Below are 27202 nucleotides of genomic sequence, written 5' to 3'. Positions count from 1 at the left end.
TCTACTAAAATTGGACAGACCTGCCTCCTCGATTCAGATGTATAAAAGCAACTCTGGTGTCCAAGTTACTGTTGGTGTGTACTCCTTCGGAGTGTACAGTGCACCAACCCCAGCTTTTCTGTATGTCCGTCAGTCATTTCTTCATTCTCACTGACCAGTTAGGACAGTCCCTAGAGTCATGCAGGTCATGGCACTTCTGAAATTTCATCTTTTTAGCATTTACATTTCTGTCCATTGTTCCTTTGTTGTGTTTTAACTTGTATCTCCCAGGAAAGACTGCTCTGCCATTCTTTCTCTACACCTACTTGGCACACATTTTACCCTTACACTTACCTTCTCATTCTTACTTTATTCTCTTCTTTCTCCTTTCCTCATTATTTCCTCAAAAAACAAAACAAAACAAAAAACCTCTTTGCTCTAAAAGACTCTAAACTAAATTTTTCCCACATGCGACTCTAGTGCACCTGTCTCTGAATTTCAGGGGCAATGGGCAGTGCACAGGTTTCTAGTACAAGCTCACACTGGACTGCTGTCATACCCCTGCAGATTTACTGCAGCCAACTCCCCCTAAGCAGCAGTGGGCAATGTAAAGCCAAGTGAAGACAACTCCCCAGAACTCACACTAAATAAATGAAGTAAGAAAACAACCTCAAACTAGGAAAGAAGGAAAATTACCAAAGTAGATAAAACAATCAGTAATTTGGAGGCAAAATTATAAAAACGGAGGAAAACTTCATTTAGGAAATGGAAATTTAAAAAAAAAATAGAAAATTTGAAAATAAAAGAACCAATAAATCACATAGCACAGGGAATCCTCAACAGATAAGACTACACAAAGAGAATTTCACAGATGGAGAACAAGTTCAGACAAAATGATCTAGGATACATATAAAGAAAAAGCAAAGTGAATATGACCAAATGTTCAAGAATCTAGGAAATGTTCAAGAGGTAAAAACCCAAGAATCCATGAGGTAGAAGAAGTAACTAAGGTATAAATGATTTGTTCAAAATAATTATAAAATTTTTAAAAAAATGAAATGGATGAACCTCAAAACATAATACCTGGTGGAAAAAACAAAAACAAAAAAATCCAGGAGACTAATGACCTCTAGGGACCATGGTAGGAAATGCAACAGGGGACATTTTCTCAAGTACAGTTCCTATTGTCTCAAACTACAGTTGAGTACAAAACTGAAACTGTACATTTATATTATAAGTGTTCATCATAACTATTTTGTAAAAGAAAAACGCTATTTTAAGGAATCAACTGTACTGTAGTCTATTCTAAAATATCTATTAAATATTTGCTTGCTGGTAAAAATCTTTAAAACCTTTAAAATTTAATTTCTACTTCTTTCTTTTCTAAAATAATAAAGTTACCAGATAGTTACACTCACAGATTTTCTCAGTAGACATTGACCTTCCTTTTAGAGGACACATTCTTCTTCCTTCCATCTGGATCTAAAGAAAAGAATCAAAATTTTAACAATCCAAAGCATTCATAATACTCTTCACATATGTCTATCCAACCAATACCACCAGCTCATTTTATAGTACATCTGCTTTATATTACTTTGATTCAATAAAGACAATTTCACAAAGAAAAAACTATCCAACTAAATTTAAATTCCAATTGGCTTAGAAACATCGAGAGTAGAGTAGACAATTGCTAAGAAATGTACTATTAACAAAAAGAAAGGCTTCATGGTGCCATGGTGCATAGAGTTAAAAAATGCAAGATATTAAAGTACTTGGGAAAGTAGTATTCTATACTTTTTTTTTTAAGGTGGGATATAAATTACCACTTTTCCTTAAAAAAAAAAGTTTAGAATTATAAATTATCTCTAGAACATACAGTTGGTTGTAATTTCATTACTTTCTACATGATTAATGAATTATGAATTTGTTTCCTTTCTTATTTTTAAAATGCAGAGTGTTTCCTTATTTCTAGGAAGTTAAAAAGGTTAAACAACTGGGTTTGTTTTGTTGTTCTGCTCTGGATTTTTGTAAAATCTGATGGGGGAATGTGGCTTCAGGTATCCCTGCTGAGTGTCTGAAGTGCCCTTTAGAGCTGACAGACCATATGCCAGTCTACATGAACTGAAAGAAAGGCTCCCTTTATAGCCTGCTATATGACAACTTATGACAGATGGTATAGTAAGTATGACTTACTATATGACAGATAAATGACAGTCAACATGGACTGAAAGAAGTGCTCCCTATGTCTTTTGGAGGAACATAGGGCTATAGATGAGTGAAGGAGATATTGTCTAGTCACCTCCTTTTCCTCTTGAATGTAAAGCCAGTTTACATTTCTAAGGATGTCTTGAACTTGATGTAGACAGTATAGATATTGTAGACAATTTCATTTATAGCCATGAGCAGAAGTAATGTACACTATTTCCAGTCCAAGACCAGTAAAATCTCAAGCATGCTCTACTCAGTGTATACTGCAAACCTAAGAACCACCCAAAACAAAAGTCCCCTCCAGTGTGAGGTCTTGAGGTAACACAGGAGCAGCACGCCTTCCCTAACCATTTTATCATTTAAAAATACTTTCCTATTCAACCCTTGACACATATAAGCTCTAAGAAGAAAAGAAGTGGTTGAATCACACCATGCAACCCATCTCTGGGATTGTATATAGCAACCCAACATGTACATGGCTACAAAGGCATGTATGCAGTCCAATGTCCATACCAAATCTGCTCATAAAAGATGGCTGTCTTTTCTATTGCTGTGATAAACACCATGACCAAGGCAACTTATAGAAGACAGCATTTAATTTCATGCCTTACAGTTTCAGAGGGTTAGAGATGGTAGAATAAAGGCATGGCAATAGGAACAGCTGAGAACTTACATCATGAGACACAACCATGACATAGAAAGAGAGCTAACTGGGAATGGCATGAACCTGTCCCTAGTGACACACCTCTTCCAACAAGGATTACTTCCTAATCCTCCCCAAACTGTTCCACCAACTGTGGCCCAAGTATTCAAATATATGAGCCTATGGGGCAATTCTCATTCAAACCACCACATTCCACTCCCTGCTTCCCATAGGCTTGTGGCCATAAAATACAAAATGCATTTAGTCCAACTTCAAAAGTCCCCATAGTCTTTCAGAGTCTCAACACTATTTAAAAGCACAGTCTCTTCTGAGACTCAAGGCATTCTCTTAATTGTAATCCCTTGTAAAAAGCAAAAAGCAAATGACATACTTCAAACATACAATGGCACAGAATACACATTACTATTGCAAAAGGGAGGAAAGGGAGACTAAGGGAATACTGGACCAAACCAAGCAGGGCAAACTCCAAATCCTATAGCTCCATATCTGATGTCAAGGGCTGAGATGACTCTACCCTTCCGGCCTTACTGACTGCAGCACACCTCTTTCCTGAGCTGCTGCCACTCCCTGTGTGCAGCTCTTCTTGGCACATGTCTCACGGCTCTGGCATTTCCAACATCTGTGTCTCCAGTGTAATCCAGGCTTCACTTTCCCAGCTTCACGTAATTATCTCTCAGGCCTTCAAGTAGGGTCTACCCTGCCACATACTGCCTGGCCTCCACATCTCTCCTTAACTGTGGAGGAAGATTCCCACCCCCTTTATTAGTGTAGCCTTTGTGACTCCAAAGCCAGAACCAGACAGATAACACTGCCAAATTCAATTGCCTACTTAGGATGGCTCCTGGACCCCTCAAATCACATTTGCATGAGCTTTCCTTTGTTGTTGACTTTAGGAGCAGAAACTCCTTCAGGCCTTTCCTTTTTACAAGTTGGAAGCTCAGCTGGATTCAGTCTTGCCCTGGGACACTCCTGCTTTTATTCCATTCTGTAATGTCATCCCTTGCAGCACAAACCTAGGCTCTAATATTAAATTTCCTGTGCTCTTTTTCTCTTCAAACTGTACATTTTGTATTTCTTTTTGTTCTACTTGTTCTTTTTCAATGTAGATCTGCATAAGAGTCATTGCTAATAACAACATGACAGAGTCATCATTAGGCTATCTAGAAATCCCCTCCACCAAAACTTTAGTTCATTACCTTTCACTTTAGCCATTCTTGGGCTGATTCTTAGGACTTGGGCAAAGGCAGCTACATTCTTTGCCCAATATCACAAGTAATGGTCTCTAGCCCAGTTGCCGATATTTCTCCCTGAAATCCCCATAGTCTACATTGTTCTCAGCAACATTGTCTTCCAAGCCCCACCAGGATGACCTCATCAATCACTAAATAAGATAATGCCCTACAGTCAGATCTTATGGAGGCATTTTCTCTATCGAGGTTCCCTCCTTTCAGATGACTCCAGTTTATGTCGAGTTGACATAAAATTAGCCACACAGTTATTAAGGAAAAACTATACAGTTAAGAGGATCAAATTACATAAGCCAGTGGTTCAGTTCCTGACTCAGGTGTACTCATCAAGAGAACAGTAAAACACACAGCACTTTTTTCTTCAACAAAATCTTACAGTGCAATAAGAACTATTTTTAATGTGTCTAATTTGTCTCAAAGAACATTATATTTTCTAACTCTAAGCCATAACTTCTCTAGTATAACAGAATATGAGTTTACATGAAAATAAGCATGAATAAACTATAATCTTAAATCAGGGTAAACTAAATACTAAAATAGGACACCACAAACTGAATTCATTGAAAAGACAATGTGACAATGAGCTTTACCTCATTATGGTCAAAATCACATGACTGCTTATGATGTAATTCTTTCAAAGGAATATCACCCCTAGGGATTATTAAAAAAAAGTATTAAAGCATATTTCCTCTATTATTATTCTAAATTTTGGTTTCAAATCAGAATTATGTAAGAAGCTTTTTAAAAATATGAATTGACAAGTACCATACCAAACTGATCATTTATTTTAATATGTAAGTTAAACATCTATATTCTCTATGCATGTGCATATTGGTGTGTAAGCACAAATGTGTGTGCACAAATGTGTGTGCGCATGTGGATGCCAGAATTCAACCTCAGCTGCTGTTCATCAGGGTCTCTCATGGAGATCTGGGGTTTGATCAGTAGGGAAAGCTAGCTGTCAACAGGCCCCAGGGATCCTCCTTCCCCCCATCCCCCATCCCCCATCCCCCATCCCAGTGTTGGGATTAGCAGTGCGCATCAATGCACCTAACTCTGGAATCAAACTCAGGTCCTAGTGTTTGTGCACCAAATCACACTGAGCCAAATCCCCAGCCTGGAAACATCTATATTGTGACATAATCACTCCAGGTAATTTAGATCTTCACTCAAGATTGAGAAATCAGGTCCTTTTCCCATTTTGTTTTTGCTCTTTTGAAACAGTGCCATATGTCCTAAGTCACCTTTAAAAGCTGAATTTAAAACTTAAAGCCAAACAAAAGTTTTACTCAAACTTTCAGATGATTGAAGAACCAAGAATTTCATTTCTCAATTTTAGAAATACATTATGTGCCTAAGTTTTAATAAATACCAATTCCATAAAAATGACATGTATAAATTCTTTTTATCAATAGATACTTTAATAATTTCCATAAGAATATGGAATATTCTTTCACAATAAAAGTATAAGTAATGGCCGGGCGGTGGTGGCGCACGCCTTTAATCCCAGCACTCGGGAGGCAGAGCCAGGTGGATCTCTGTGAGTTCGAGGCCAGCCTGGACTACCAAGTGAGTTCCAGGAAAGACGCAAAGCTACACAGAGAAACCCTGTCTCGAAAAACCAAAAAAAAAAAAAAAAAAAAAGTATAAGTAAATTTAAAATCAAAGATCTGACTAAATTATGATTATTACCAAGAAAAACAGGACTATTCAGTAACTATCAGCTAAAATAATGTTTCCCTGCATTAGCAATAATTATAGATAATTTTGTAGAAAAGCCATCAAGGCAGCCTCAAAACTCAAAGGAATAAACCATGTCTTAAGAAATAAAAGACCCAATTAAAAAATCTAAGATTCAAAATACTTTTTACACCATCAGCAGTAGGAAGCTGGATCTGGTGATGCATGATCATTTCCATGTAACAAAAAGCATAACAGCCGGGCGGTGGTGGCGCACGCCTTTAATCCCAGCACTCGGGAGGCAGAGCCAGGCGGATCTCTGTGAGTTCGAGGCCAGCCTGGGCTACCAAGTGAGTTCCAGGAAAGGCGCAAAGCTACACAGAGAAACCCTGTCTCGAAAAACCAAAAAAAAAAAAAAAAGCATAACAATGATGAGATACAGGGGAGAGCAACTCTGAATATATCTATTCTGTCACATAGGAGACCGTGGGAGGTGAATATTAGCATGCAGAGGATGCTAGAACACAGATGTCACATAATGGGGCTAGTCTTGCTTATACTGCCTCACTGCATTCTCATGCTCCCTGTTGATTCTATACCAAACATGCAATATTCCTGTGGGGACTGCAAAAGAGGCAATATACTGTTTGCACTAATAAGCATTCTACCCATGGGATACTTCTATTTCTGCTAATCAGGGAATTGATATTTAGAAGATATATGGTGGATATTCAACACTAAATGGTCAGATGAGAAGGTCTTGGAGGCTGGAAAATGTGAACATCATGGCCTTAAGCAGTTGCTTTTACTCATTGTTTTATATATAAAAGGGCACGGCTTCTTTGAGACCAGTTTGCTCACCACCCAGCAAACATATTATCATCTTATGTTCTATCTGTTCATTTGAATACATGCATTGCATTATAGTAGATCTAAATCAAAACTTACATAGAGCACACTGGGTATTCCCAGGTATTTCTCCACAGCGCTTCCTCTTGGTCATCACTTTCAATATTTCCTTCAAAAATAAAAGCATACACTGAATTAAAGTTAGCATCATTTATTTTCATTTTTAATTCAAAGCAGAAGGATACGCAGAGGGAAACTGGTAGTCCATGATATAATACAATAAAACATTATGTGGCTTTATGTACCTCCCAGCACATTATATAAATTAATGTACTGCACATTCATCCCCTTGTTTCTGATAGGAATTGGTTCCAAACCCTTCCCGTCTACTCATTTTCCCCATAGACACCAAAATCCCTTGACATGCCAGTGTCTTGCATAAAATAGCTGAATCTGTTCCCATAATGCATATACTCTCATATTCTTTCTGTCATCTGCAGGTGACTTAGGATATCTGATGCAGTAAAAATGCTCTTTATGAAAATACTCATTTGTGTGTGTATGAGTACTCGCAGATGCAGCATGTGTCCTTCCACCATGGCTGCCAGGACTGAACTCAGGTCAGCAGCAAGCCATCTTGCCAACTCTGAGGATGCTATTAAACAGTCTATATGCTCTGCTGGTTAGGGAATAATGGTCAGAAAAAAGTCTGTGCATGTTCAGCAAAGACATCTTCGATTTAGTCTATAGAGTTAGTTGAATCTAAAAATATAGAACATTTGGATATGGAAAGGCAACTATATGTGTATGTGTATAAATATATGAAACATGGTAATATACATATATAGAGAGAAACTGACTGTGCAACACCAACCTTTTCTTCCACATCTGGTTGGGTGACAATCTTTCTCCAAAGATCTAAATTCACGTGTTTCACTACTGTTGGACTCCTTCTGGTAGGGCTTCTTTGACTGACAGGTTCCTAAGTAACTTGTATTCAGAGGAGGATTAGGAAGAGCTACTTGTGGAACTGTACAATTCCCTCTAGTGACCCCACTAGTGGCGTAGCTTCCATCAGAAGAGGCCACACAGGTGCCACTCAAACCACCATAACCACACTTAGGAAAGGCTGCCATTCTCCCTGGCTGATCTCTGCTCAATAATTGGATCATGTTGTGACTGACAAATGTGTCCAAGTCGTGGTTGTACGACAGATGTCTCTGGGTTGGCTCGCTCACATCTTCAAGAAAACTGGAGAATTCTTTCCCATTATCCCCCCAAATCTGGTGTACTGATGTTTTTTCCGTAGCAAAGTCTGGCTGTCTTCTTTGACAGAGGCTTCCACAATCTTCACCCATAATCACAGATCTTCTAGTAAAGAAATCACCACTTTCTGAACTTTGGAATAAATAAAAACATATTTAGCAGGAAAGGTTTGATCAGTTTTATTTACAAACACTAGCTTAAATTTAAAACTTTAAAGAAGATACTGGAGGATGACTAGCATTTTCCCAAATTGCATTTTAAACTTAATATTTAAGAAAATAATAATGCTTTGGAAGGAAATTTATCTCATATATTCTATTAATAGGCAAGAAAATCATTTATAAATGGTTCTGTATTCCAATGTGAAATTGAGTGCATAGTTTTATTTATCGTTAGCAAACAAAACATGCCACTCAGTAGTCTGTCATCTACAGCACAGTCTAGCGAATAACCTAGTGTCCACTGTGGGTTGCTGCTGTCTAGTTAAACAGAGAAAGAGATTTTTGAAGACTACTGAGGGAAGTAATCTCATGTAAAAATATTTTTAAAGAGTTATAAATTAGCAAATTTAGCAATTGAAATAGTTGCAAAGTTCTCAGTGAAGAAAAATAAAGATGTAATTTATTTTTAAAAAATAAGGTAACCCAAATGAAGGCTAATTAGGTGAACTGGGTAACCTATAAATTCTTTCCCTAAGCAAAAATGGAAACTCTGGGTTAAATCTAGCTTATGCATAACAATCAAAGCTGACAAAGAATAGTAACAACAAAAATACCTTTTGTTTTATTGCCGCTGACTATAAACTCACTTGAGATTGGACTATTTCAGGGAATGGAAGTATAAAAAATTTTTTGGGAGAGAGACAAGACTGTTAACAAGAAATTGTTAATATTCATTTTATTTTTAATTATGTATATTCATTTATGTTATTGGGTGCCATATGTGCAGCTGAGTGTAGGTGTCTACAGAAACCAACGGTGTCAAATCCTTTGGAACTGGAGTTACAGGTGGCTTTTAGCTGCCTGATGTCGATGCTAGGAACCAAATCAGGATCCTAGTAAAACCAGCATGTGTTCTTAACTGCCGAGTTATTTCTTCAACCTGAAAATTTTGATTCTACTTTGCTTTTAACTACCTATTAAATATTTAAATAGAAACACTAAGTTCTAAGCACTAGGTCATGTGTTCAGGTTAGAGACCGAAAGAATTATTAGGATTAAATAGAGAAAAATTCATGTTTTGGGTCATATGTTCATAGATTATAATTCCCTCTGATTTCTCAATGAGCATCTAATTAATGTTTTATACTAAAAGACATAATCCATTGTAATAGCACACACCATTAAAGCCAGAAAAGTTTTCTATCATTATAAATGGGAGAATAATCATAGAACATGTCATAAGTTATAAAGCACATTCTATGTGGAAATCATATTTTATAATACCTGATTTTCAGCATTATATCTTCAGCTGAAAAATATTCATGTCCTTTTAAAATCAAAGTAACGGCTTAGAGTTCCACACTCTGTATCATCTTCTCTTCTGTGCCCTACTCACCTGCTTATTCTCTCGTATGATGCTCCAAACTCTGCTGTTCTCTGAGATGGACTGAAAATATCTTGACGTTTATGTAATTTGGAAAATAAAGGATCAGAAAATTTTCCATTACTGAACTGAAAAAGGAAGAAAATGACAAAACAGTATGTACATATTTACAATATAAATTGTACTTACCTATCTGCAGATAATTGCTAACTAATGTGTAGTAATAATATGTATCAGCAAGAAAATGAATGTTTAAGTAGATATCATCTAATGTTTTATTTTCTGCTCTACAGCGTAATTAATAGGATATGGAGTTTAAGCTGTATAGACAAGGTTTTGTCTCTATGATATGAACGAGGTGGATTTTCTCAGCCCTCCTTCTCAGCCCTCTGTGCCAGCTGACTCTCTGCCTGGGATGTCTGATGGCCGACCGGGCAGTGACTCTCCATCTGGTCTCCCCTTACAATCTCTCCAGTCTCATTCCTAATCTTGCAGCAACTGCTTTCAGGTGCCTCTCCCCACCCTACCTCCATTTCCTGGGGTTTCTGACAAACTTTGCGGGGGGACCCAGCTTCCCCACCTAGTGGACCCTCTCAATCCTCCCTTTTAGCCCATCTCCATTCCTGTGTGTCAGCCCCATTACCAAGGAACACTTTCTACCTGGAACCCCAGTGGCCACACTTGGCAGTGACTCGGGGAGTCAGTTCACACCATCCTATCCTGTCCTTCTTTCTGATGTTTCCATCCTCATCCTCAGCCCTGGAACTACCGGCTTGAGGTGCCCCTCCTCCCACCTCTGCTTCATTCACTGGAGATTCCACATCCTGGTTCAGATCCAGCATCACCCTAGGTCCTCACTGTTGTCTCTCTACATTACTTCACTGCAGCCTACTTTCAAGATCCCCTCTACCACCACACATGTAACTCTGGGGACCCCACCTTTGACAAGATCCCCTTAGTTCTGCCCAAGTCCCCACTCAGCCTTTCTTCCTAGCCCGCCTCTATTCCTCTCTGCCACTCACTGACCTGCAGAAGCACTCTCGACCAGGCAATCACAGCCAACACACATTCCTAAGAGCCAGACAGGGCAACGGAAGCCATGGAACAGAAGAGCCACACATCCCCCCACAATAAGACCAGATAACAACATCTAGGATAACTTAGTTATCCCAACTCTAGATGCCCGAACAGCAGTATGAAAAAACAAATATTAGCAGCCAAGACAATAGGCCTCCTCCAGAACCCGGTCAACTTTCTGTAAGAGGACCTGAGAAACGCAATATAGCTGAAGCACAAGGACTTCAAAATGACAATTATGAGTATGTTCAAGAGCCTTCAAGATGACATAAATAAATGCCTTAGTTAAGACCATGAAATCATACACAAACAGTGAATGAAATAATGGAAATAGTTCAAGACATGAAAGTAAAAACAGAATCACTAAAGAAAACCACACTGTCATAAAACTGAAAATTCAAATTTATGACTCCAAACAAAAGCCTCAAAGGTAAGCTTCACCAACAGAGTACAAGACATGGAAGACAGAATCTCAGTCATTGAAGAAAAGATAGAAGAAATGGATATCTCAGTCAAAGAAAACATTAAATCTGAAAAAAAATCCAGGCACAAGACATCTAAGAAATATGGGACACTATGAAAAGACCAAATCTATGAATAATAAAAATAATAGAGGAAAGAGAGGATCCCCAGGTCAAAGGCACAGAAAATATTTTCAACAAAATCATAGAAGAAAATTTCCCTAATCTAAAGAAGGAGGTGCCTACCAAGGTACAAGAAGTAGACAGAACACCAAATAGGACCAGAAAAGAAATGCTTCATGACACATAATTATCATAAAACTAAATGTATGGAACAAAGAAAGATTATTAAAAGCTACAAGGAAAAACAATGTAACATACAAAGTCAGATCCATTAGAATAACATCTAACTTCTCAAAAGAGACTCTAAAGCCAGGAGGGCCTGGACAGATGTTCTACAAACTCTAAGGACCACAGAGATCAGTCTAGACCAGAATTCCCAGCAAAACTATCAATCACAATAGATGAAGAAAGAAAAACATTTTAAAATATTTTATTCCTAAATATTTTATTCCAAAATAAAAAACAACATAATAAGCAAAGTTAAGTAGTATCTACAATCTACAAATCCATCTCTACAGAAGGCACTAAAAGAAAAACTTCAATCTAAAGAGGTTATCTACACCCAAGAAAAAACAAGGAATAAATATTCCAAGACCACTAAATCAAAATGGGGGGAAATTCACTCCATACCAACAAAATAATCATAATCAATAAACACTGATCATTGATAACTCTCCGTGTTAAAGATTTTATTCTAGCCTTTGCTAGCACAAAACAAAAAAAAAGGTTTTTGGGCTACACGCTGCTTGGATAAAACCATAGACCCACGATAGCTCCCAGAGCTGGCGGTAAACTACCACCACCATGTTGGGGAGCTGAGGTGGGCAGAGCCAGCAGCCACAGCTGCTGCAGTTTAAAGCAACAGATTCACAATAAGACAGATTCAGATGTAATAGTTTACAATGTGTGTAAAATATACGTAGGCTTGAAAGAGACAAAAAAGGTGATATATACAGTTATAGAAACAAATACATAGTTTTAAAAAATGAAGTCTTTAAAGAGACAGTAAAATTAATATATAAAATAAGCCACGTGAAGATGAATACTACACAGAGAATCTGGATTATGTTGTCTTTGGGATTTTTAACTGCAAAAAAACATTTGATTGTAAAAGCTGTTGAGTTATGCCAACATGTATATTTTAAAGGTACCTTGACTTCAAAATTTGGATATAAGGATATGTTGCTTTGGAAAAGAGTCTCTTTTGTTCCCACAGAAAGCCAGAGGCTATGGATTTGTTCCAGATTAAGATACATCAGGTTTGACCAGACAAGACCCCCTGAAAGGTCTCCGATGACACCGTGGCCCAGATGATCCAACATCCAGAACCGTTTCAAGGTGACTGGCTCAGACGATACACCCTCACGGACTACTCCATAATCCTAAAATTTTCTTTGTGTCCCCATAAGATACAGCGCCCCCCTCCAGCAGGAAGTAGTAAGAGAAGCTACGCCCAAATTCCCAAATTATATGTAATTTTACTTTGTTAAGGTTAAAACCTTCCTTTTTGAAAAAAAAAAAGAAAAGGGGAAGTGCTGTGGGATGTTCTGTATGTCAAATGTGTTGCTGATTGGTCAATAAATAAAACACTGATTGGCCATTGGCTAGGCAGGAAGTGTAGGCGGGACAAGGAGGAGAATAAAGCTGGGAAGTGGAAGGCTGAGTCAGAGAGACACTGCCAGCCACCACGATGACAAACAGGATGTGAAGATGCCGGTAAGCCACGAGCCATGTGGCAAGGTATAGATTTATAGAAATGGATTAATTTAAGCTATAAGAACAGTTAGCAAGAAGCCTGCCACGGCCATACAGTTTGTAACCAATATAAGTCTCTGTGTTTACTTGGTCGGGTCTGAGTGGCTGTGGGACTGGCACGTGAGAGAGATTTGTCCTGACTGTGGGCCAGGCAGGAAAACTCTAGCTACAAGCTTTATACAATTATTCATCTGATAGAGGGCAAATATCTAAAATGTATAAAGAATTAAAAAAACTGAACATCAAGAAAAAAATATAACCCAATTAAAAGGGGGAACAGAACTAAACAGTTTGCAAAAGATGAGACACAAATCACAGAAACAAGGAAATGGTCAACATCCTTGGTCATCAAGGAAATAAAAATCAAAACAATTTACACTAGTCAGAATGGCCAGATTAATAAAACAAATTACGACTCATGGTGGTGAGGGTGTGGGGAAAGGGAAATACTTTTCCACTGCTGGTGGAAATGCAAACATGTACAGCCACTTGGAAATCAGTGTAGGAGTTCCTCAGGAAGTTAGGAATAGATCTACCTCAAGATCCAAGTTTACCACTCTTAGGCATGTACCCAAAGGACTGTACATCCTACCACAAGGAAACTTGCTCATCCATGTTCATTACTATGTTATTGATAATAGCCATAAGTTAAAAGTAACCTAAATGTCCATCAGCTGATGAATGGATAAAGAAAATGTGGTACATTTACACAATGCAACATTATTCAGCTATTTAAAAACATGAAATTATAAAATTCACGGGTTAATGGATGGAGCTAGAAAAACATCCTGAGTGAGATAACCCAGACACAAAAAGAAAATATTGTCTTCTTTTATTATGTGGATGTCAGCTTTTAAGATTTTGACAGGCATACTATAATCTATATAGCCACAGAGGTTAGGTGTAAAATAAGGGATTATATGGAGAGGAGGATCTCCCAAGGAAAGAAAAATAGAATGCATAGTTAAAGAGAGAGAGGGAGCAACCTGAATGGGAGGTTAAAATGGGGAGGGGAATAAAGAATGGGGCATAAGATGAAATGCTATCCTTCATTTATCACCACACTTAGCAATTTGAAACCCATCTTTGTCACACTTATGAAAAGGAGAACCTATTATGAATACATAACATCAAAGAAACGATAATTCCAATGTACCTGCTCATTTTGTTTTTTCTCATATGCACATTTCCAAGGACTTGGTGCTATTCTTGGGGTGGAGTTTTGGTTTGGAATATGTCTGTTAGAAGATAATTCTGCTGGAAAAGATGGTGGAATATAACTGTAGTTTTCTGTTTTGTGGAACATTCTGTATGAGTTCATGTCTTGTGATGACTATAGGAAAAGAAAAGGTAAGATCACTAAAAGTACAGAAACTAGAAGTCAAAATAATAGAACTAAAGTGGGTAGAAAAGGGGCATGATTACAAAAGAGGAAGTCCTAAGAAAGGCAAGCCTTTGGTAGATCATAGGAGTCACTGAGTCGGTGAGGTTCTCTACTGAGGTTGTCTCCTAAGAACTCTTCCCTCTGCTTTTCCTATCTGCCTTCCTCTCTCAAGTTCTTTCCTGAGGGTCACCTTCTAATGACAGGAAGTCTTTGGTTCTTTAACCCATAAAGCAGACAACAGGCTGTCCAAGGTTTTTCATTACTACCATCAGCTTCCACTGCCTTTCTGATCTAATTTAAACCTGACAATTCAAAGATAAATAAGAATAATTAATACAGCATTGGACAGCACACTCACACAAATAAATGAATAAGTACTTAAAAACAATCTCTATGTAAGTGTGCTTTGTAACTCTTTGACAAGAATCGAGCATTAAACACACAGGGCTGGCCATGTTGCTATCACTCCAAGGAAGCTTCATAATCAGAATATTCCTTTGGAGTAAATTTCTTACATTTTAAAACTGCAAAAGGAATCATTGAGAAACTAAAAAATTTAAAGATAACTAATTTTACCTAGTATTTTAAAAGTGAGATCATCTAAGGGCATGGAACAATTATTAAAATAACTTGTAATTTTCTTTAAAACTCACCTGAACTGGGCCAGTTTCTTCCTTGCTACATAATCTTTGATAGGGTACACTATAGAAAACCAAAACTTGAAGTAAAAATTCAAGCAGCCACAAATATTGTCCTATGTATATTTAAATTTCACAGTGTCCTCACAAGCACTCAACATAGAAAACTCTGGTACATTGCTACAGGGTCATAAGACAAGTAAGTTTTAGGAAAGAAATTGTATTGAACTGGGATAGGCGTTGTCTGATACAGGATGTCAAAGGACATGCATAACACTGTAGACACGTGTCCTAATGATTCATGATACCAGCAGACAAGCAGGAATGGGGCTGGAAGGGAATGGCCTTCTCTACTTCCCAACACACAGCAAGCTGATAGTGTTAACTTTCATCAGTCAGTCACTGTCTTAGCTGACACTTACTTCTTTCCCATGTCATCGATGCACAGTTTAGAAGGGACACAGTGAGGTGACATTGGAAGTTCTAACTCATGCTTTCTTAGTGGGATTTTCAAATCTCTGTTCATATTCACATAAGTTGGTCTTTTCATGGTTTCTATAATAAAAATGTTAAACAGTGACTTTTAAACAGAAGCTTTAAAATCATTTTTGCTATATCATTCTTCAGTTGCTTGAACATATGAAAATGTTCTTCTGTACATTACAAATGTTCTATACATGTTATTGCAGAAACTGGCTGCTAACAATTATTAGTGATATTTAATTTTTTCTCTCCTGCTTCTTAAGCCATCAAGAAAGGGCTCTAGCCGGGCGGTGGTGGCGCACGCCTTTAATCCCAGCACTCGGGAGGCAGAGCCAGGCGGATCTCTGTGAGTTCGAGGCCAGCCTGGGCTACCAAGTGAGTTCCAGGAAAGGCGCAAAGCTACACAGAGAAACCCTGTCTCGAAAAAACCAAAAAAAAAAAAAAAAAAGAAAGAAAGGGCTCTATGCCAGGCAGTGGTGGCGCACGCCTTTAATCCCAGCACTCGGGAGGCAGAGCCAGGCGGATCTCTGTGAGTTCGAGGCCAGCCTGGTCTCCAAAGCGAGTTCCAGGAAAGGCGCAAAGCTACACAGAGAAACCCTGTCTCGAAAAACCAAAAAAAAAAAAGAAAAAAAAAAGAAAGAAAGGGCTCTACTAACTCAACCTAATTTCTTCTTTCTCAGTTACTAGACTGTATCAGATACTGTGTTACACAGTCTCATAGCACTATATGTTTTCTCTATTTCAGCACTTTGCACACTTTACTACACTTGATTAACCTCATCTCCTAGATGAGACTTTAAACTTTAGTGGTTCTTAACCTGTGGGTCACGACCCATTTGGGGGTCAAACAGCCCTTCCACAGTTGTCTCCTAGGACTATCGGAAAACATAGATATTTACATTACGATTCATAACAGTGGAAAAATTACAGTTACAATGTAGCAATGAAATAATCTTATGATTGGGGTCACCACAACATGAGGAATTGTATTCAACTGCAGCTTTAGGAAGGTTGAGAACCATTGCTTTAGAGGAAGGAGCCTTGTATCTTTTTATGCAGGTGGGATCACTGTTTTGTTACTCAATACCCTATAGAACCTACAGAGTTCTAGTGGGATTTTCTCTTTCTGTACAACCATCTCTTTACTCCTGAGCCACCTCTCTGGCCCCAAACTGTCTTATTTTTTGAACTCTTACTTTTATGCTTGTTTTTAAAATATAAATAATAGGCCCTAGTTCCCTTTAGAGAGGGAAAGTTTTTTTGGTTGGAAAGTCAAACTGTGAGACAAAATAAACTTTCTTTAGAAGTACAAAACTCTTACAGTTCCTATCCCAGAAGTGTAAAAGAAATTCTAATTGCAAGACAGGAAAAAGTCACCAAGAAAAAAAATCTCTCAGTTTTTCCTTCGGTACAAATTTCCCAAGTGATATGAAATAATAACACATTCATTATTTTCTTCTCTCACGCTAAACTTGGGACTATTTGCCTAGAAATAATAATATAATAATTATAATAACTCCATGACCAATTAATGATATCAAACAAGTTAATCTTATACAACACACACAGCTTAAAAATGAGATAAATAAATAAAACAACAAAAGATCTTAATTCAAATTCTGGTTAAGCTTATAATTTAAAAAGGCAACAAAGTTTTAAAATAAATTCTCCATATGCTTAGAGTTCTGGAATTTCTAAGCAATTAGACAGCTAGATGTTATTATGATTTACCACATAAAGATAAAAACAAGCCGGGCGGTGGTGGCGCACGCCTTTAATCCCAGCACTTGGGAGGCAGAGCCAGGTGGATCTCTGTGAGTTCGAGGCCAGCCTGGTCTCCAAAGCGAGTTCCAGGAAAGGCGCAAAGCTACACAGAGAAACCCTGTCTTGAAAAAAAACCAAAAAAAAAAAAAAAAAAAAAAAGATAAAAACAAATGCCTTAGAAAGACTTACCGGGTGTTTCCTTCTTGGATGATATCTGATTTACCATATATAGATTAAGAAGGTCTAAGCTGGCAGTGGTATTCTTGACAGGTGAAAAAACTCCTAGTAATTTCATTTTTGACTTTAACTTGTTCTTTTCAAAGTATTCCTACAATAATTAAGAATTAAAAACATTAATTTCCCAACCTAACAGTTCAAGGCAGAATCATAAACAATAAATGCACTCAAGTCGCTATACCATTGACTTTTCACACTTGTGACAACATTTACATGGGAACTGAAATCAATTCTGATGGCTTGCAGCTTGCCTAAAGACTGAAATCTGCAGCTCAAAAACTTTTCTATGATAAATTACATACCACCGTATATTTAAAAAATCTCAAAAGATATAGCCAAGTGCCTACTGAAAAATCAAGAGGAGGGCAGTGAAACAGCACAGAGATTCAAGCCAGATGACCTCAGTTCGATCCCCTGAACCCTTAGCAGGAGATAACCAAGTCTTTTTTTGACCTCCACAGGCATGCTGTGATACATGTGCATCCCCACTCACACATGTACATGTGCGCGTGTGTGCAGGCATGCACATACACACACACACACACACACACACACACACACACACACACACACACGTGCACATATACACACATCAACACTAACAATAAAATTGTAGAACCAATTAACAGGAAAGCAAAAGCTATGTGAGAACTAACTTGCAACCAATGCTAATTTAACTCACTGTATCACAATGCTTAATGTTGACTATAAACCAAACACACATATATATCAACATATATCCAGTTTATATTTTCTTCCTGGGTTTCTGAACTATAATTATTCTTCAGTTTTTAGTCACATCTTTAACTTGCTAAATTCAAAGACATCTTAATTTTTAAAAAATATTTCTTTTGTTTTCGTGTGGGAGTGCATATGTGAGTGAGTGTACCCGTGGAGTCCATAAGAGTGTTGGATCTACTGAGCTGCAGGCATCTGATGAGGGCGCCCAGAGCACACTCAGGTCCTCTACAGGGAAGCTCATGCTCTGAAACACTGGACCGTATCTCCAGGCTTCTTACCAAACAATGAGTTTTATTATTGCACTGTCATGTAGAAGTGTCATTCTAACTTTAATTGTTCCCTTCACCTCTCCTCTCCAGATGCCACTTCCCACACCACTCCCGACTCTGACCTCTTCCTTCCTCCCCCTAATCTGAGTTCTGATTTCATCATCCCCTCTTTTCCCTGCTCCCGAGAGCTATCTCCCAGCTTCTCGTGATCTCCTATTTCAAGACCTGCACACACAATATATACCATATATAATTATGTCATGTTTATTTATAGTTTTAAATATAGGTTCAATACATGGAAGAAAACATGCAGTATTTGTCTTTTCTAGTCTGGCTTATTTCATTTCATTATTTCCAGTTCCACCAGCTTACCTGTAAATGACATTTTTTTTTATTTATTTTATTTTATTTATTTATTTATTTTGGTTTTTCAAGACAGGGTTTCTCTGTTTAGTCCTTGCTGTCCTGGAACTCATTTTGTAGACCAGGCTGGCCTCGAACTCAGAGATCTGTCTGCCTCTGCCTCCCAAGTGTGTATTAAAGGCTTGTGCTACCACTGCCTGGCTGATTTCACATCTTTATAGCTCAATAAAATCCCATGTGTATATTTTCTCTATCCATTCTTCTGATGATTGTGAACATGCAGACTGATCCCATTCTGAGCTGTCATGAATAGTGTAGCTATAAACATGGCTGTGCAAGTGTCTCTGTGAAACATTAACTCGACAATTCTCAACCTGTGGGTTGCAACCCCCTTGGGCTCACAGGAGTCACCTAAGACCATTGAAAAACACAGAGATTTACATTATGATTCCTAACAGTACCAAAATTACAGTTATGAAGTAGCAACAAAAATAATTTTATTGGGACTGTATTAAAGGGTCGCAGCAGCATTAGAAAGGTTGAGAATCATTGCATTAACTTAAGAGTCCTTTAGATATATATCCAAACATGATACAGTTGGGCCATGTAGTAGTTCTAGTTTTAGTTTTTTGAGTAGCCTTCACACTGGGTTCCATAGTGACCGAACTCCCATTTACTGGCATAAGGGGTATTTTTTTCTGTATCCTGGCAAGCATTTGTTATTAATTTTCTTGATATAAGTCCTTCTCACTGGGATGAGATGAATTGATTTTTTTTTTGAGACAGGGTCTCACTCTGTACCTTAGGCTAACCTAGAACTCATTATTCATCCCAGTCCAGGCTTTGAATTCATGGCAATCCTGAGCAAACCTTCTGAATGCTGTTATTACAGATGTGTCTTCCAAACCCAGCTGAGACAGAATCTTAACATGCTTTTGATTTGTACTTCCCTGACGGCTAATGCTGAGCATTTTTCCAAGAGTCTATTGACCAAATATTTCTTTTGAAAACTGTTTATCCAATTCATTACTCCATTTATTGATTATGTGACTTGTTTTCTGGGGTTTAATTTTTTGCAGTTCTTTACATGCTAGAGATAGTTATCTTCCACTAGATATCTAGTTGGCAAGGCTGTCTCCCATCTGTAGCCTGTCTCTTCATTTAAATGTTGTTTCCCCATCTTTGAAGAAGTCATTTACTTATTGTAATCCTATTTGTCAATCCCTGACGTTACTTACTGTGCTGCTGGACACTGTCAAAATGTCCTCGCCTACACCTGTATCGTGATGTGTTTTAACTATGTTTTAAGACGTTCATTCATTTTAATTTTTTTATCTGCTATTAGACCCTTGACACTGTAACAGATTATCTTCAAAACATCTTCCATTAAGTATTTCATAACATAGTGGAATAAGATTACATACAAATGAGTTGTTCAAACAGAAAAGTTCAAAATGGCCAAAAGAAAAAGTTCAAGAGGTCACATATGCAAGTAGTTACTTATGTTTTCAGAATATTAAGGCAATACATCTCAGAATATTGTCAATTACAAACAACTTTTAATATTAGATAAAGGCCCTTCATCCAAAAATATCTCCTTGTAACAGACAGAGACCATTACAGAAAACCACAATCAATCAAAATGCAGAGAACAAGGGCCCATGTGCTGTCCAGCTTCAACTGATACATCTGCAACACAATTCCTGCACCCAAGTCTCGGGGATCACAGCAGAAGAGGAGACAGAAAGATTGTAAGAGCCAGAGGAACAGGAAGTCTACTTTGAGATTTTTGTCTCCTAGGGTCTTCCTATGGAGGTCTGGATGACCTGGAACTCACTCTGCAGCCCAGGCTGGGCTTGAACATGTGGCAATCTTCCTGGGCTAAGCTACAATCACAGCAGTGAGCCACTCTAGCTGGCCATGAGGTGAATCTATTAATGACAAGGAGTGATTCAGGAGTTGATTGTTACATTTGCTATTACAGGCTAGCATCACTCAAATGACAATGCCCTTACCTTCTGCTTTCTTCTCTCCTGCTTTATCAGAACCCTGGTCCTAAAAAGATAGACAGAAAGAAACATACAGTTAGTTATTAGAGAAAACAGACCATTTCTAATATGATTGCCATTGTTATTGAAAGTTTGAAATTAAAATCTAAAATTTACCTATCTGTATTATTTTCTGAAAACATGAAAATGTTTTAAAGCATTTATAGTAATATTTCACATAAATTTCTTAGGAAATCCAAAATGCAATAAAAACTATTATAATAATTATATTTTTGGTTGTGAGCCTAGCCTTTAATGGCTGAGCTATCCCTCCAGCTACGCCTTTAATCTCAGCACTTGGGAGGCAGAGGCAGGCGGATCTCTGTGTGTTTGAGGCCAGCCTGGACGACAGAGTGAGTTCCAGGAAAGGTACAAAGCTACACAGAGAAACCCTGTCTCAAAAAACCAAAAAAAAAAAAAAAAAAAAAACCCAAACTTAATAACTTAGACAAATAAATCTGAGATAAGCAAAAATGAAGGAATTCATTAGAAAAACCATATTACTGAACCATTCTCATCAATTAACAACATTCTTGGTCAACAACTCCATTTCCTTTGCTTTCCTTTACATTTCAACATTCTGGTGATATACTCCAGAACAGACAGAAGACATCAATCTCCTCAGGTTCTAAGGAACTGTGGAGTATTTGCTAGAGCAACTCCGACTGCATTAATATACCAGTTATCTCAGCACTAGGCATATGGCACACACCTATAATTCCAATCATTGGCTACTGAGGCAGGAAGACCATGAGTTTGAGGTCACTTTATCCTACAGAGTTGTTCAGAAGTACTCTGAGCAACATGGCAGGAACATGACTCTAAAAACATCAAGGTCTAGCCAGGCGGTGGTGGCGCACACCTTTAATCCCAGCACTCGAGAGGCAGAGACAGGCGGATCTCTGTGAGTTTGAGGCCAGCCTGGGCTACCAAGTGAGTTCCAAGAAAGGTGCAAAGCTACATAGAGAAACCCTGTCTTGAAGGAAAAAAAAAAAAACTCTCTGAAACTTCAGCTCACTGGTAGAACGCCTGCCTGCCTAGCACCCACACAGCCCTGACTTGGACACTCGGCACTGCAGAGGGCAGAGGAAAGAAGGAAATCCTCCCTACTGAGTCAGTTTAAGTTGCTGTAATAAAATACCCCCGCCAGATAGTTGAGAGCACTTTGAGGAGAGCAATACTCAGGAGAAAGGTTTTCCTCTGACCTTCTCCTGCCTGCATTCCTTTTACTGTCATCTCTTCCACACAGTGGATCACAGAAACTGAAATTCTTCTTCACCACAGATCATGAAACTAGAACCTTCTTCTATACAGTCAACCATAGAGTCTAGAAATAAACTTAGAGTTTTATGTAAGAGCTGGCTATCAAAGAAACTTTCTGATCTCTCTTGTTTGATATAGACTATGGAATTCACACTCAATTTACAAGGGGTCTTGCCTCATACCTGACAGGAAAGAATGCTACATAGAGAGTCCAAGAAGAATCTTGAGTGATAGGCCTTACAGGTTTCTATTCTCTGTTATTATTAAGTCAGCCTTTTTGTGTCCAATCACTCGTCTTCATGGGTGTCAACTCTTCATCAAACTTGAGCATAGGAATGAATGGTGTTCCCTAGGATTTGGGTCTTCGTTTCTGAAGCTTCCTGGGTCATGTGAAACTGAGTAAATGTGTCACACTTCTCTCTTCACAATCTGGCTTTAGTTACAGGTCTGTGTCAGCTGTGACCTTTATGATAAGCAAGAAAGATAATATACTAACTCTAACAACAGAATTTCTCTCAGTTCCGGCAGCTGTACAGACTACAGTCAAAATACTCAGATGCACACCTAATGGATGCCCATCTTCTGGTTCACAGATGAAGACTTTACATATTTGTTCACACAGGAAAGGGATGGGCTAGTTCTCTGGAACGTCTTTTGTAAAAGCAGGATCATAATCATGAAGGTTAAGCTCTTACAATTTAATCATATCCACAGATCCCACACCTCCCCATACCATCACCTAGGGGATTCAAAAATTCAAGTCCCAGCCTCAGAGGGTGTCAGATAAAGTAAAGACATTAACTGGGATGGAGATGTGTGGGAGGACCCTATTGAAGCTGAAAACTTTGAACCCACAGATTCTCAAGGGTTTCTCTCACATGCAAAAGTCTCCCCACCATCAGCAGATGTACTCCCACTCCGTGAAATATTGCCTTTTCTGCCCGTGACTGGGAAAAATAATCCTTTGTTGTCTGATAAAGCAGAAGTGACTTTCCCTGAAGGAGATGCCAGGCAAGACAAAAGTGATGTCCCTCAGAGTTCACTAACAGCCGTCTTTAGGCCTAGAACCAGACTAAAGGCTAGGCAGGCTCCTAGAGGGAACACAGAAGGTGTAGTCCATGAGTAGGTACACCACCCTACTAAAGAGCTTAATGAGTGTGCTAATTTATTCAAGTAGATCTCTGGGAAATATGTGTGGGATTGGATTTGAAGGGTGTGGGATAATGGAGGAAGGAACATAAAACTGGATCAAGCTGAGTTTATTGATATTGGCCCCCTGAGTGGAGATTCTATGTTTTTATATGGAAGTTTTAATACAGAAGTTCACACATTTAGAAAGGTCTCAAAAGTTTATTTGGATGGTTGGCTAAAGCATTTGTCAAAAGATGGCCTACTGAAGAGGAGCTGGAGATGCCTGATACCCCTCGACTTAGTGTTGATGAAGGGATTTTAAGGCTCAGGGACTTGCAATGCTAGAGTGGGTGCACTGTATAAGATCTAATTCTCCACAATGGGAAGGTCTAGGAGACACGCCCTTCACTAATGCTGTAACATGCAAAATCATGACACAGGCACCAGAACATGTGAAGAGTTTTGTTGTCACCCTTTTCTTTGTGGCAGACCTTAGGGTTGGAGATGCTGCTGCTCACTTGGCTAGATTAAATGCAATGGGTTAAACTGGGCCCTGAGGTAGCAGGGACCAGGTGACAGCACTGTCACCTGATGTAAAGTGATCATAGTTTCGTAATAGGCGGCATACGTAAAGCAATGTTCATAATGGCCTGACCTGTAATGGTCAGCACAGGCAAAGTGGATTTTATGGTGCCATGACTCATATGGACCTTTGGTACTGGCTAATCAATCATGGTGTTTCCAAATATGGAATATATTTTTTAGAAGCCTACTGTGTTTCTGTTTGATCTATAGAAGCAGAAAAAATCCCAAACAAATTAAAGAAAGACTCCATTGGATCATGGCGAAAAGGAATCTTAGCCTGTGAACCAATTTCCAGACTTGAGCCATTTGAAGATCTAGAAGCCCTTGAATGAAGGGATGGCCAGGTTCCACCGAGGACGGACCATGATAAAATACTTAAGATTTTTATGGTTAGTCTTTCTCTAGTCCTTTCCCAGAGGGGCCTAAGACCTTTTACAAAGGCAACTGTACACTGGGGGCAGGAAACAATCAGACTTTCTAGGGTCTAGTGTATACTGGTTCAGAAGTGGGGATGATTCCGGGAGACCCCAAGAAGCATTGTGGCCTTCCAATTAAAGTGGCTGCTTATGAAAGCCAGGTGATCAATGGAGTTTTGGATGAAATCCAACTCACGGTGAGTCCAGGAGTCCCCAAATTCATCCTATAGCTATTTCCCCAGTTCCAGAATGTATAACTGGGATAGATATGCTAAGAAGATGGCAGAATTCTCACACTGGTTCCCTAACCTGTGAGGTGAGGGCTATTATGATTGAAAATGCCAAATGGATGCCATTGGAGTATCTTCTATCAAGGAAGATAGTGAATCAAAGACAATATCACATCCCAGGAGGAACTGCAGAAATTAGTGCCACCAACAAGGACTTGAAAAATGCAGGGTGATGGGTTCCACTACACCTCCCCTTAACTCTCTCCTCTCTGGCCAGTACAGAAGGAGGATGGATCATGAAGAATTACAGTTGATTATCAAAAACTTAATTAAGTAGTGACTCTATCTGTAGCTGCTGTACCAGATGTGGTGTTCTTACTTGAGCAGGTCAACACGTGTCCTGACACATGGAATGCAGCTATTGATCTATCAAATGCCTTTTTCTCAGTGCCTGTCTATAAGAAGCAATTTTCAGTTGGCAAGGCCAACAGCATACCTTCACAATTTTACCTTGAGGATATATTAACTCTCCAGCCCTGTGTCATAACTGAGTTTGAAGGGATCTTGATCATCTGTCTCTTCCACAAAATTTTACATTGGTACACTATATTGATAACATCATGCTAATTGAACCAAGTGAACGGGAGGTAACAACCACTTTGAACTCATTGGTAATACATATGTACATCAGAAGATGGGAAATAAATCCAACCAAAATTCAAGAACCTTCTACCTCAGTGAAATTCTTAGGAATCCAGTGGTGAGGGACATGTGGAAATATTCCTTCTAAAGTGAAGGATAAGTTATTGCATCTTACTCCTCCCACCACCGAGAAAAGTACAACTGTTAGTTGACCTATTCAGATTCTGGAGACAGCACATACCTCACTTGGGTGTGTTACTCTGATCCACATACCAAATGTCTCAGAAAGCTGCTACCTTTGAGTGGGGCCTGCAACAGGAAAAGGCTCTTCAACAGGTCCAGGCTACTGTGCAGGCTGCTCTACCACTTGGACTACATGATCCAGCAGACTCAATGGTACTTGAGGTGTCAGTAGCAGATAGGAATGCTATCTGCAGCCTTTGGCAGGCCTGGAATTTTGGAGCAAGGGTCTACCATCATCTGCTAACAACTAATTCTCCCTTTGAGAGCTAGCTCTTGGCCTGCTTTTGGGCCTTAGTAGAAACTAAACATTTGACAATGGGCCACCAAGTTACCATGTGACCTGAGCTGCCTGTCACAAGCTAGGTATAATCTAACCCACCAAGCCACAAAATTGGATTTGCACAGTAACAATCCATTATCAAATGGAAGTGGTATATACATGATTGGGCCTGAGCAGGTCCTGAAGGCACAAGCAAGTACATGAAGAAGTTGCCCAAATACCTATAGTTTCTACTCCTGTTACAAATGCACCTACAGCCTCTTGGGGTGTGCCCTATGATCAGCTGATTGGGAAAGAGAAGACTAGGGCCTGGTTTACTGATGGTTGTGCACATTATATAGGCACCACCCAGAAATGGACAGCTATTCAATACAGCATTGAAGCCTATTCTGGGACAATGTTGAAAGACACCAGTGAAGGAAAATATTCACAGTGGGCAGAACTTTGGGCAGAACACATGGCCGTACATTTTGTTTGGAAGGAGAAATGACTGTATGTGCAACTGTCCACTGGTTTATGAGTTGTAGCCAATGGACTAGCTAGTTGGTCAGGACTTGGAAAGAGTATGATTAAAAAATTGGTGAGAAAGACATCTGGGAAAGATGTATGTGGCTAGATCTCTGCAAATAGGTGAATAATGTGAAGCTACCTGTGCCCATGTAAATGCTTATCAAAAGTGACTTCAACAGCAGAGGAGTTCAGTAATTAAGTAGATAGGATGATGTAGTCTATGGACAGTCAGCCTCTGTCCCCAGCCATCCCTGCCATTGTCCAATGGACCCATGAACAATGAAGCCATGGTGGCAAAGATGGAGATTATCCACGGGCTTGACTACATGGACTGCTAGTCACCAAGGCTGACCTGGCTACAGCTGCTGCTGAATGACAGGTCTGCCAACAGCAGAGATCAACTCAGAGCCCCAGATATGGCACCATTCCTCAGGGTGACCAGTCAGCGACCTGGTGGCAGGTTGACTCCATTGGACCACTTCCTTCATTGGAAGGACAATACTTTGTTCTTACTCGAGTAGATACTCATTCTGGTCATGGATTGGCCTTTCCTGCATGTAATGCTTCTGCCAAAACTACCATCTGTGGACTTACAGAATGCCTTATTCACTGTCATGGTATACCATGCAGTATGTCTTCTAACCAAGGAACTCACTTCACAGTCAGAGAAGTGAGACAGTGGCCCTGTGATCATGGAATCCACTGGTCTTACCATGTTCCCCACCGTCTTGAAGCAGCTGGCCTGACAGAAAGATAGAATGGACTTTTGAAGACACAGTTACAGTGGCAACAGGATGGAGGACTGGAGCAGGGTCCTTCAGAAGATAGTATATGTGTGGAATCAGTGTCCAATATATGGTACAGTTTCTCCCACAGCCAGGATCCACAGGTCCAGGAATCAAGGGGTGGGAAAAGTAAATGTTCCACTCATTATCACCCCTAGTGACCCACTTGGAAAACTGTGTCCTTCCTTTTCCTGCGACCTTAAGTTCTGCTGGACTAGAAATTTTGGTTCCAAAGTGGAGAATGTTCCTGCCAAAAGACACAACAAACATTCCATTGAACTGGAAGCTCAGACTTCCCCCTGGGCACTTGGAGCTTCTGATGTCCTTAAGCCAACA

General features: G+C 39.1%; 1 protein-coding gene across 1 annotated transcript in view; it reads right to left on the bottom strand.

The window, feature by feature from the left end:
• CUNH12orf40 (chromosome unknown C12orf40 homolog) overlaps nucleotides 1–27202 on the bottom strand; it is a 44971-nt gene that overhangs the window by 5630 nt on the left and 12139 nt on the right. Inside the window, exons 2-10 of the mRNA XM_052747380.1 lie at nucleotides 20749–20788; nucleotides 17313–17451; nucleotides 15299–15431; nucleotides 14892–14940; nucleotides 14011–14187; nucleotides 9451–9566; nucleotides 7426–8025; nucleotides 6378–6402; nucleotides 1398–1461 (exon numbers count right to left, since the gene is read on the bottom strand). Of these exons, the coding sequence (XP_052603340.1) occupies nucleotides 1398–1461; nucleotides 6378–6402; nucleotides 7426–8025; nucleotides 9451–9566; nucleotides 14011–14187; nucleotides 14892–14940; nucleotides 15299–15431; nucleotides 17313–17451; nucleotides 20749–20788 (1343 nt within the window). The remainder of the gene's footprint in view (nucleotides 1–1397; nucleotides 1462–6377; nucleotides 6403–7425; nucleotides 8026–9450; nucleotides 9567–14010; nucleotides 14188–14891; nucleotides 14941–15298; nucleotides 15432–17312; nucleotides 17452–20748; nucleotides 20789–27202) is intronic.

This window comes from Peromyscus californicus, unplaced genomic scaffold, assembly GCF_007827085.1.
Source record: "Peromyscus californicus insignis strain IS unplaced genomic scaffold, ASM782708v3 Scaffold_20__1_contigs__length_68692818, whole genome shotgun sequence".
Taxonomy (NCBI): domain Eukaryota; kingdom Metazoa; phylum Chordata; class Mammalia; order Rodentia; family Cricetidae; genus Peromyscus; species Peromyscus californicus.
The sequence above is the reverse complement of the archived record's forward strand: the minus strand, read 5'-3'. Positions and strand labels throughout refer to the sequence as shown.